Genomic DNA, 12,375 nt, shown 5'->3' with positions numbered 1-12,375 from the left:
GAAAAACACAAATGCTTTACCTCATAGAAAATGCTAGGGAAAATGCTTTGTCTCATGGTCACGCAACAAAAGAGAAGACAAAACGGATAAGTTAGGAAAAAAAACAGTGATGGAAGAGAATATCAATAGGAGAATGACAAGGAAATATTTTTGAGTGTAAGGGGATTAGATGAATTTGTAATCTGTAATTTATGATTGCTATATGTTGATATCATCCCTAGTGCAGTTACTATAGTAATGTATTTTGGTTTACTGTGCTACTATTTGCAGAACACAAGTTGAAAAGGAAAGAGTTGGTCATGTTCAAGTAGATGCCCAAGTGTTGTTACCTCTGTACTTGCCGACTCAAGCAATTTTACAGGTACCCCAGATGAACACAAAACTGTGTTTGAGGAACAGACCTTAGGAAAGCACCAAAAATAAGATAATTAAAGATTAAAGGAGGCTTTCCCTTGCATGTGGACTGAGTGTAAATTGCCTTTGCTCTTCCTTTCACATACTTTCTTCCTGTTGTTAAAATTAGGAGTATTCTCATTTTGAGGGAGCTGCCTGGTCACGTAGCACTCCTCGAGGGAAGAACTTAAATGTTCAAACCCTGTCAGATATAGTTGGTGCAACAGATGATGAAAACCAAGGACTAGTGGTGAAAGTGGCACTATAAGTGCCCTAGAAAAAGCAAGAATAAGGCCCGAACCTGGATGGAGTTATATGGTACTCAGACCCCAGAGGTGTTACCAGTGCTGTAACTACGGGATAGATTTTAGGGCCTTTTATGGAGGAAGAGTCAGTTGATTAAAAACTGTAAGAAATTTCAGTGTGAAACTAGTAACATAAGCTTAAAAATTATGGAAACAATGAAAAATGATAATGAGGGACTGCTTTTGAGAGGCTGTGGGCTTTAAAAGGGGAATATGCATAAATGCTCATACCGGGTCTTAAAAATTTAAGATTTGTATTTGTGGATGGCTTCTGGGGAAACTGAATTTCTGCTCACTGAGGAGTTACGCAGAGCCTGAGTTTAAAGAACTATTTTACTCTGAAAGAAATTTGCTTTTTCTTCTTTTGTATCAGCAAATTGAATATAACCAGGGAGCTGTTCATATTGTTGGCCTAGATATCACTAAATAAATAAGAAATTGCTGCTTTTTATTTCAGCTCCTCCTGCAGAGCTGACACTGTTCTCGGAGATGAAGTAGATTCTCTCCTTTCTGTAATCGCTAACAGAAATACTTACAAAGCTTCATCCTGTTTCCCCTGTGGAAACCTGTTGACAATGGTAAGGAATAGGAATATCATGGTTTGAAGGAAATCTAGTTGCAAAGAATTAAATGAAACCAGTGAGTCTATACAGAGCCTTTATTAGTGGTGATGGTGCAAGCAAAAGATAAAATTAATCTTGATTCTGGGTCAAGGATAACCTTTTCAGAACTGGCTGTCTGAAGCTCAACTCATGCCTTCTCTTTTTTTTTTTATTTCTAAGTAAATTGCTTCAGACTGATTGCATGAGAATAAATATGAACTCAATGCTTTCAAAAACCTGTTTTGCAAAAACAGAGCCTTTTTTTTTTTTTTTTTTAAAACAGCAGCAGGACAAGAAAAAAAGTTATTGAAAACAGGTAGGAAACTGGTTTCTGCTCCAGAAAAAATACTTTATAAAGGAATTAACAGAGGAAGAAATATAAGTAGAAAATTAAAGAGAGTCAGTTTGAGGGGTTTGCCTGCACAGGGCTGTTGGTACACTCAGATGACCCAAAGAAGTCAAGAAAAACTGTATGACCACTTGAGTTCAGCAGTACTTTTGTGAGATATATTTACATTTGTCTATTATTTTTGGAATATGTATTCTGGTCACTTAGTCATAGTTTCTCTTTGCTAAGAAAACAATGGATATTCAAAAGCTTGCTATCTGTTATAGCTAATACATTCACTGCTTGTCTCAATGGTCAAGACAGTGGCTGACAAAAGGTAAGAGTTAGGGCCAAGAATTGTGTGCAACAGCATAAAGCTGTAAGTATAGATTTCCAGAGTTATGCAAATCTAGAAAATTAAAAGGGAATGGTTCCATTAGCCTAAGCAGTGGTTACATCAGTTCTCACAAGTGGAAGCTGATTTGTGGTTGTGGAGCAGTTTCAAGGAAGAAAGTTTCTATCAGGTGAGGGACTGGCAATTTAACAGGCAGGCAGCGGCTTCTGTCATTTCTAGTGGAAAGTGGTAGTGTTGATACAGGATCTAGAAGTGAGGTCCGGGTAATCTGTATTCCTTAAAAATATCCCAACACTCTATAGAGGAGAGTGCAGCTATTTAGCCTTATGCCTTTTCCAGTGCTCAGTGGGTTCCCTCACCTAAAGCATCTCAGGGTTTCCCTGAAAATTGAGATAGATGCAGCAGTACTCCTGGCTTCCTCTCGCAGAGCATCTCAAACCACAGTGTGCGCGCTGATAGCTGTGTGAAACCACATCAAACCCACAGGTATCTGGGAGCATGGCAGCTGCTGCCTGGCAGCGTGGTGTGCCAGGGCAGCCGTCCTGGTGCGAGTCCTGATGAGTGTGTGTGTGGAGCAGACATTTACTCTGGAGAGAGGATGATCTCCTTTTGCTGCCTCAGCACTAATGAGAGCGGAGCTGAGTGGCTCCTGCTGAAGTGCTAGGCTTGAGGCTGTGGATCCAGAAGCTGTGGATGTGACCTGAGGAGCTGGGAGTTGGCACACCTAGCAGAAACTGGAAAGGGCAATTTACACGGCAGGACGCGGGCTGATGCTTGGAGGGAAGGGTGGCGTGTCCCTCGGGAAAGAATGGGCAGGGCTGGAAAGACTGACGATGACCAGTAGCCTTTTTTGCAGGAGAGAAACCTCCTGACTGCGAGTGGATACACAGCTTCCTTGTTTCACACTCAGCTCTGAGGGTAGCTCCTGGAGTATCATTGTCTTTTGAACATGCTTGCTGTCCTGAAGTCGCACTGAAAGTGGTACGTAAGCGTGCTCACTTTCAGAACCTCTCTGCTGCCCTAATCCTTGCTCTAGAGTGACTCTGCTTGAAGCTGCAATGTCTTCCAAAGCCATTTAAATGATCCCTTTCCTCTGACATATAAATTTGTGAAGATGAAGGAACTGGTTAGTAATGCCCTATTTCTGCCCAAAGGAGAAATAAGAAATGAAATAATATTTTAATTAAAACAGGCTTGTTGCTCACAAGCATTGTTTCCCCATCTTCCTCTTGAGGTGGTCAGAGCTGCTGCAGCCCATTGTTTTGAGTTGTCCAGGTGCTCAGCAACTTTGCTGCCCATGGCAGCACCAAATGAGTCAGACAGGATAGGCTGAACAGACTTTTATTTAGACTCATATCCTGGCACGTAGGAGTGGCTGCAAAAGATATTATGAAAAGGTACAGAATGAGGTTTAAAGATTTTTTTATTTTTTTTTTTTTTTAAATTTCCATTGCAGGGGGGTGGAAGTCAGGACAGGCAGGGCTTTTTTCAGGCAGTGTCCAGTTTCCTTTGCGGTTGCAGCACTGAGTCACAGGATTCACTCTGAGCTAAAATGTTTGGGTTTTTGCCTTTACCGCTCCAATCAGAAGGATGTTCTAGAACCTGAGATGCTTTGTTAGGTTCTTGTTTTAATTTTCTAGCACAAAAATATTCACACATTTTCATCCTCATATTCAACATTACCTTTGAATTCACACACCGTTTTCCATGGTTTATGGCAGATGACAACCATACCCTCTGTCTCAGCTTTCATTCTGCTGCATTAAACGAGCCATGCTCTGGTAACCTCCTAAAATAGGCTCTTCTTTTCCTTGGCTGTGCTAGCCGATCATCTCTGGACATGCTAGACTAGCTGCCTCTCACTGAAAAAGAGTGGTCAGAACTGCATGCAATTTCCCAAGGAGATGGCAGAATCTGCTGGCCTGAACGCTGTCCTGCCACAACTCTCCAGTTATGCATCCTAAGATAAGTGTTGGCTTTTTATGCCATTGCATTGTATTAGCAGTGACGCTCATTGTGTAACTGTTGACTACAATGGCATTTTCTCTTTCTCAGTCACTTCCATATGGTGACCCCGTACATCAATCTTATGGTGGTGGAGTCCCCATCCCTGGAGGTATTTAAGAGGCGGGTTGACATAGCGCTGAGGAATATGGTGTAGTTGAGAACTGTCAATGTCAGGCTAATGGTGGGACTAGATGATCTTCAAGGTCTTTTCCAACCTAGACGATTCTGTGATTCTGTAGTTCATTCCTTTCTAACAGCAATTCTTTCATATTTTATTTTTCTCATCAGCTTGCTGTTTTTTCTGCCAAAATCATTAATGGAAAATATGAAACAAAGATTAGTTTTAAGAATAATACCCCAGGATGTCATCGGTAACCTCTCTCAGCCCAGTACTTTCCATTCAACTCTACTCAACACTGTTTCCCCCTGTGCTTGTGCTTTACTTCCACTGAAGTTCTCCTAAATTCTAGTCTTCTCCAGAATTGCTAATAATTTCCATTTCAGGCACTTCACTAAAGCCCACTATTCAATATCAGCCATAATACATTCCTTTGTCCAGAACATCAAGCATCTCAAAAAAGGTAGACGTCAACTGCCAATCCTAAGCTTGCATTTGATCTCGCTCACATCCATGTCTTTGGTTATACTTCAGACTCCTTTACTAAATACCCTGGAGGTGAAAATAGCAGGCCTGCATTCTCCTGGATTACAATATTTCTTTGCCTTTTCTGAAGTGTGGAACATTTCTAAGAAATGGAAGAAATATCTTAGCTTTTCTCTAGCCATCTGGTATCATGTTTACTGTCACAGCTGCAAGTCCATGTTCCACTTCTTTCAGTTTTCAAGTCTCTGGGATCCAAAAGCACTTGCAGCTCTTGACTTTTCCAGTACTTCACTTGAGGTAATTTCCACTTGTCATTCTCATTATTTCTCCTCCCTCCCCTCCGCACAACTAATGGAAAAACAACAACAAAAACCTGATTATAAACATCAGTTATATTTACTTAATAGTGATGCACATTGAGCATAAAAATATATCAGGACTTGTCTGAGTTTTTATCCAGGTCAAATTCCCCTCAAGTAGCCTGGGCTCAAGCCGTATGAAAATGGGTTTACCACTGCATGGGTTTCTCAGAGATTATCAATCTTTGGATTTAGATCCTTATTATGTTTACAGCACTGGATAAGCACCCCCTGAAATGCCTTCTTGGAAGTTGCTACTTTTGTTCCTGCCATTGGTTACTAAAATAACTGGGAAGTCCAGATTTCTGAGTTCTGTGCTTAAATCTGCCAGTGGTTCTGTGTGACCCGAAGCAAGTCCCTTAGGCAGCTGGTGGTGCAGAACCATTTCATGGCCTTAAGCGTTCCTGAGTGCTCGGCGCTGCAGTCCGCGGGTACCAAGCTCCGCGCCGTGTCTCTCCCTGCTCCCCATCCTTGCTCCCGGCCGTACCCCTGCTCCCCATCCTTGCTCCCGGCCGTACCGCCGAGCCCCATTTCTCTCGGGGGCTGTGCGCAGTGCGGAGCACCGGGATTGTTCCCCTGCTCCTCCCCAGAGCAGAGCCGCCTGACCTGCCGTTCGCTGGCCTTTCCATCGCCCCTTGGCTTTGTTTCTGAGCGCGGGCAGGGTCGTCCCCGCCGCCGGACCGGGGTTGCTGGGGTGTCCCAGGCCTGTCCCCACCCGGGCCGAGCGCGGGGGCCTGCAGCCACCCTGGGCCACACGGCGACCCCGGCCGCTGTTTGGGAAGGTGTGGGGGGGTGCTTAGAGACGCCTACTGCGGTCGCCTGCGGGGCGCTGCCCGCCCGCCGCCTTTTAGGAAACGCGCAGCCGGAACGGCGGCGCGGGGAGGCTGCGCGCCCTGCGGCAACGCCTCTGGCGCCCCCCCCTCCCCTCAGCGCCGCCGGTGCTACGGCTGCTCCCGAAAACCGGACTCGCCCCCCGCCAGGCCCTGCCCAGCCTGGCCGGCACCGCCCGCGGGCAGGACGGGGGCGGGGCGAGGAGGGCGGTGCTGGCCGCCATAGGGCGGGGGGCGGGGCGGGCGCGGCGCCGGGGCCTCGCTCGGCTCCCTCAGCGGCGGGCGGGCGGGCAGGAGGCCCCGGCAGCGCCCGGCCGCGCCCCTCCCCGCGGAGAGCAGGTAGGGCTCGGGGGGGGCGGCCGCCTCCCCGCACCTCCCGCGGGGGAGCGGGCCGCGGGCCGGCGGCCTCTCGGGGTCCTCCCGCCCTCCCTCTGTGCGGGGTGGCGGGGTGGGGGCCGCCGCAGCGGGCGGGCGGGCGGTTGGGCCGCAGCCGGCCCTGGCCCCGGTGCGCGGCGCAGCGCTACCCCCGCCCCGCGCCAGCGGCGGGCACACATCGCCTCGCGGGGCCGTGGGGCCGCCCGGCGGGCCGGGGTTGCGTGGGGCAGGGCGGCACGGCGGGGGCAGCCTGTGGGGAGCGGGGGGGCGGGAGGGGAGGCGCGGCGGCCTCGCGGCGCGGTGAGGTGTTGCCGCCTGCCCCAGCCCGCTGAGGCGGCGGCTGGGCCCCCCCCCCCCGGCTCCCTGGGGGCTTGCTCTGGTGAGCGGCCCGTGATCGGAGCCGTTCCTGGCTTTCTGCTGGGGGAGGTGGCGCGGGAAGCTTTGAACGAGCAGAGCCGGCCGGGACAGCTCCGAAACCTGAACTCTCTTAAACTTCCAGCTTCTCAAAACAAAGTGCCGTGTTGCAAGAGGGCCCCCGCACACCAGTGGAAAAACCAGTCTTGAGTGTACCTAGAGACACACTTAACATGTCCGCCATCCGTGCTGTAAATTTTATGGAGCAAGCAGATAGTGTATGTGCAAGAGTCTTGTTGTCTGAACTTAATTTTTCTGCTTCAACATATATGATACATGATAACTAATCCATTATACATGGTTGCTGTCAAAAGTAGCATCACATCTGTGACATGTTCTCCTGTCATAGTCCTAGCACAATTGTATTTCATCGCTTAAAGTGCTTGTGCATTTGCAAGTTTTTTTTTATAGCACTTGCAGGAAAACTTTGTGCTTTAACGCAAATTGCAAATCACAAAATCTGGAGTACGTAAAAAAGTTGGATCCAGTATTATACAACTTTTTTTCTTTTTTTATGCAGAGGTACCATGCACTTCTCTGTAATGTGTGGGTATCGGGAAACCTGTAGTTGCTTTTCAGTCTTGTCAACATAAAGTGTGTGTGCGTCTGATGACTCCTTCAAGTTTTCTTATTTTTTTTCCAATGATATTTCTATTTTTAATTCAGTTAGAAGAACTGTATGTATGGCTGTCAAATAGTAAGTATGATACTCTCTGCTGTGATAAACTATGCTTAGCAGTGGTTTGGCAGTGTTGTGAACAGGAAAATTCTGTCTTTTCTTTCATTGAATTTCTCTAACCGTTTCTTTCCGTCTGTCTAAACTTGTCTTACTAATGTAGGGAAATCATTGCTCTTCTGGAAGACCTTCCATTCCATTTCACCTGAGTCTGTATGTCTTGGATATTATTAATACCCCAGGCAGTTGTGGTTTTGCTCAGAACAGAAGTCGTTACAAGGACAACGTCTGCTTGTCTCTTTTCCCTTTCTTTGAAATAGTTTTCAACCTTTTGCTTTCCTTTTGCCTTTCCAGGTATGCATGTGTGACGTTAACTGGTTGTGATGTGCTTACACCTGAGCTAGCAGTCTCTGGAGGTAGTCACGGGTGCAGAACATGTTGTTGCCTTGACATTGCATGGTTCAGTACTCTGTCATGACATGGTAATATATTTCAAGATCCAGATTAAAATCCCATGGTGTAAGGCTGTGCACGCTTAGGTCAGTGCGTGTTGGCACTAATCTAAACATGCGGAGCCATTCTTTATGGAGTTGGGTCGACACATATGTTGTAGCACTTGGGTCTTCATGTCACCTACCCAACAGCACGGATTGTTTCCCTGCCTGCTTTGCTTTGATAGTTTGTGGGCTGAATTCTTGTCACTCGTGTGACAGATTGTATTCTGCCCTCTGGCCCATCAGAGTGCAAGATGCCCTGGATACTCGCAAACGCACAGATTCTGTTCTGTTCGGTCTGCTTTTCTGTGTGCAATAAACAGTCTTTTTTGTATTAATTTTCAAATGTCTCTGTTGATTTCTAGTTCCATCAACTTTTGTCATTGTACTTTGCAAATCTCACCTCTTCCTGTTACCATCTGCTCAATCAGGTCTGTCTACTTTTCACTGCGTTTCTTCTTTTTCCTCAGTGTTGTACTGGCAGCACTGTGCAGAAACCTTGTAATTCCTTTCCTGTCTTTTTCTAACTTAACAGGTTCAGCTATTCTCTCTTCTATACTCATGCATATTGTTCCTTTGTGCATTTCATGAGAGTGTCTGATGTGCTACCTGTGAAGAACTTGTGGATTTTTGTGTTTTACAAAGCTTTGTTGTGTTTTGTTTTGCTGTAGCCTCTGAACAATTATCAGATGGTAGCAAACTTATTTTACTGTTGCCCTACAAAAGAGGTTTAATTAATGACTTGCAGCTTAAGAGACTTTCTAGTCCCTCATACAAGAAAGCCGTTGCTGTCATGTTTCATGATGTCTATAAAGCCATTCAAAATGTAAACTCCAGCTTTTCCTTACTGGATGAAAATAATAATTGAAGTAATTAGCGATATTTTTGGCCTCGTTGAATCTAAGAATGCTTAAGCCAATGCAATTTGATAATGCTGTGGGAAGAAATAGTCCTGCTCTTCCCGGTGGCTTCCTTCTTGATCTTCCCTTTGTGCCAGCACATGCATTTGTACAGCTGCATAAGACTGAGGAAATAAACTAGTTGGAGAAAAATGAGCATTTTTCACGTGGACCTCTTTTCCAAGTTGAGTACAGGGTGAACTGTGCATAGTGTGCAAGAAGAGGAGGTTTTTGTTTATTTATTTCAAGATCAGCATCTCTAATCCACTGATAAAGTGCATTTTATATTAGAATGTAGATAATGTTAGGTTCCCAAGTACTGTGGCAAATTTATTTGGGAAATATCAGAATAAATACAGTCACATAGGTTGTTGTGTGTAAGATACAAAACCCAAAATAAGTCTCAAAACCAGACTAGTTTTTTATTTTTCCTGTTTACTCGTGTATAGATTATATGTAATAAAAACAAGCATGCCTTAAAGCTCCACAAATTCTTTCTGTTAAGCAAACTGGCTAAACAAATTCCTGAGTAAAGAGCACTGCATAGCAATCTTCAGAATAAAAATTTACATTGTTTAGTAGAAGTGCTGCTGCTTTTACCCTCACTATTTAACCATGAAAATTCAAGATGCAGAATTTTACTTTTTCAACTGTGAGATGTAGTCTCCAATAGTGCAATAATGCCTGTTGCTATTAAGAATAATGTTTTTGTTACTTGTTACTGAATTTGCCCAAGTAGGTGTCTTACATGTGGTAGCCAGCTCTCCTCTGATCTTAGTGTGTGAACTGTAGCTAGATTGTAACTTGGCCTGGTTGTTAGAAAATGTCACTGTAACTCTGTACGGCCCTCTTCTCTCTCCTAGGTTGCTCTAAGGCCTGAAGAGTTGACTGAAACACCAGGGTGGAGGTTACAACACTGTGGTAAGTATGCTATTTTAAAACATAGAGGGGAGAAGCTGGGAAAGGAGCTGGTATGGAATCATGAGTCCAGGACTGAATCACTTGGTGATGAATTGTCTGCAGCTTTGTGTGGGAAGATTAAAGTGCTGAGAATTTTAAAAGAGGAGAAGGTGATAGCTGGTAGCACATTCTTGTTCATGGTGAAGGAATGGAATATGCATGCAGAGTGTGAGGACAGGTACTTGATGCTTCACATTTTCATAAACCTATAAAACACACTAATCCATTCATCATCACTGTGTGGTTGCTAATTATAGCATTATTGTTTTCATTACTGCTTAAGGGGAAAAATGGGAAGAAATATGTTTTCCATTAATAACATGCAAGTTTAGTGATGAAGTGAAAATTAAAAGTTGGCTATCCTTGACACTGAACTCTACTAGCTTTTGCTAATGAACTTTATTAGTTTGTAAGAACGTAATGGTAGTAATAGTTTATGTTTGCAAAAAGGAAAGATTTTAGTCTCATTGTACATTATATCTTATGATAGAACTAATCCAGAGTATTTCTAATGAGGTTATTTATTAATTTTTTTCCTCCTAAAGTGGCTTTCTAGAAGATGACCATAGAGGATCTCCCAGAACCTTCCTTAGAAGGAGATTCCCTCATTGAAAGAGAACGGTTCTTATTCCCAAACTCTGAAACATCTGTTACTTTCTCTGTTGCTGCAGCACCAATGCCTTCAGACTGTGGTATGTACTTTTAATAGAAAATTAATTTGTGATCAGCAAAGAATAATTTTGAAATTTAAGAAAAGCTATCAACTCTTAATTTATTCCTTCTTTTCAGAAAAAGTTTACTGCTTCTTAAAGGAATTCTCTATTATTTTTTAAAGGAAATGAAAGATGAACACCCATGTTTTTTCTGTTTTTCTTATTGCATACATTTTAAATTATAATGTCCTTTCCTTGTTACTGTTTCTTCTCTGTCTATGGTCAGATGTTTGTGTTAAGATGTAAAATTGCAGTAATTAAATGTAGTTAAGCATCTACATCACATCTAAAAACTCTAGAGTTACACTTTTTGCTTGTGCTTTCAATTACAATAAACAATAAGCTGTAAGGGGATATTTCTATTGAAAGTGTAGATGTTTGTGGACTGTGAAATGAGTTTTAGAAAATTGTAGCAAGTATCACTTATCAGCTTCCAAAATACTGTTGAGTTGTCTTTACATGTATAAATTATAATACTTAAACAGGATATATAATATATTAAATGTCACTGTAGGTAAGGATCTTCATAGATAGCTACAATTATAACGCCTTTGAATATTGCAGATGTTAATAGCATTCGCATACCTTAAAAATTACTGCCTCCACCTCTGTTTTTCCCATGCATTGATTACAGCAATCAACTGTATTCAGGAAAAATAAATACATGTAATGTTCTGGTTTTGACAGCCTCGGCATTCTTGAGAGCCATTTGGTGAGTTAGCACAGGTTGGAAATTTAACAGTTCCATATGATATATTTTAGTACATGAACATGTGTCTTTACATGGTTTAGCCCTGTTCTCATAACATGTCTGCCTATTCTACTCTAAGAACTGTCATGATTTATTCCATTCTGCCTTCTTATCCCTTAGAAAAATTTTTGATTCATCCTTCTTTAAACATTGTAGTGTTGTGATATCTTCTAATAACACTACAGTATCACTATTATCTGTCCTACACAGTTTATGCCTACTCATTTAATAAAAGAAATTCCTTTTATAGGAGATCACTGTCACCTGTGTAACAGTAATGTTACTGAATCTGGGTAAAGAAGGTTAAACCACAACAGACAAAGATTCTTCGTTGTTACATTAAGTGCATTTATTTTTCCTTAGTACAGTTGAGCACTGTAAACAATGCATGGGAAAGATAGAGGTGGACAAAGTAATGTTGTAAAGTGTTTAGATGCCCTTGTCATCCTTTCATGGAACTTTTTGTTTTAAACAGATTTTCTGTAACATTTCTTTGGTTTACAAACCCTACATCTGACCACCTGTTATGATGGTTGTTATTAATATATTCTCATGTTTTTACCCTAGCATGCTGAACGTAACAGTCTGTTATTTCTGATATATAATTTGGTTCTGGTTAGTAGCTAGAAAGCTTCCTGGTAGAGTAAGAGTCATGCATGTTGTGTAAGATCATTAATCTTGTTGGGTAGTTGTCTATTTACTTTATAGCTCTCAGGATGTAATCAGCTGTGGTTTATGTGGAAGTTAAGTATTGGTAGATAAATCAGTAGATCAGTGTCCGTGCATGGCATGTAGGTAAGAAGCACACTTTGTGTAGTGCTGGAAGATAAGGGGTTTGCTTTTTTAAATGTTCTAGGTGCAAATAAAAGTTCATGCTAAATATCAGTGAATTTGTCCTCCTTTTTCATTCTTGTTGAATCAAGGGAGTGCAGTTAGAGGAACTCTAGATAGCCAGGAAGCGAGCTCCGTAGGTGCTTTTATCTGTTAATCCAATCTAAAGGGGTGGTGTGCTCCTTTTGAGGAAAGGTTATGCTGATTCATCCAGAGGTAGTTTGTACCATGTCATACACCCAGATGGCTGATGCTCTATTTTACTTAACCTGTATGTCTGTTCGGAGAGCCTTGTCTCTGCGGTTGATGGAAGCTGACATTGTACATTTTTTTGAAACCTTTTTAAAAGGCAACTCCCTGATAGCTGCAGTGGGGGTAAAAGTTCAGTGATTTCCATGATTCAGTCATTTGCTGATGACAGTAGGTTCTGCTTCCATTCCCTCTCCAAATAGCCATTGCTATCCAGATTCTGTCATATA

The 12,375-nt window shown here is 43.0% G+C and overlaps 1 protein-coding gene across 6 annotated transcripts in view; it reads left to right on the top strand.

Moving 5' to 3' along the window:
* Positions 1-6,022: 6,022 nt before the first annotated feature.
* The window catches only part of CLIP4 (CAP-Gly domain containing linker protein family member 4), a 32,598-nt gene continuing 26,245 nt past the window's right edge, over positions 6,023-12,375 (top strand). The window contains exons 1-6 of one of the 6 annotated variants that reach the window (XM_074863901.1): positions 6,023-6,122; positions 6,658-6,790; positions 7,603-7,664; positions 8,108-8,173; positions 9,505-9,562; positions 10,147-10,293. In XM_074863901.1, coding sequence (XP_074720002.1) covers positions 10,161-10,293 — 133 coding nt within the window. In that variant the 5' untranslated portion in view covers positions 6,023-6,122; positions 6,658-6,790; positions 7,603-7,664; ... (1 more) ...; positions 9,505-9,562; positions 10,147-10,160. Of the gene's footprint in view, positions 6,123-6,657; positions 6,791-7,602; positions 7,731-8,107; positions 8,174-9,504; positions 9,563-9,707; positions 9,780-10,146; positions 10,294-12,375 lie in introns of those variants that run through there. The other 5 variants (XM_074863898.1, XM_074863900.1, XM_074863902.1 and 2 more) reach the window with 5 other exon arrangements.

This window comes from Strix uralensis, chromosome 3, assembly GCF_047716275.1.
Source record: "Strix uralensis isolate ZFMK-TIS-50842 chromosome 3, bStrUra1, whole genome shotgun sequence".
Taxonomy (NCBI): domain Eukaryota; kingdom Metazoa; phylum Chordata; class Aves; order Strigiformes; family Strigidae; genus Strix; species Strix uralensis.
This window is presented reverse-complemented; position numbering and strand designations above follow the sequence as displayed.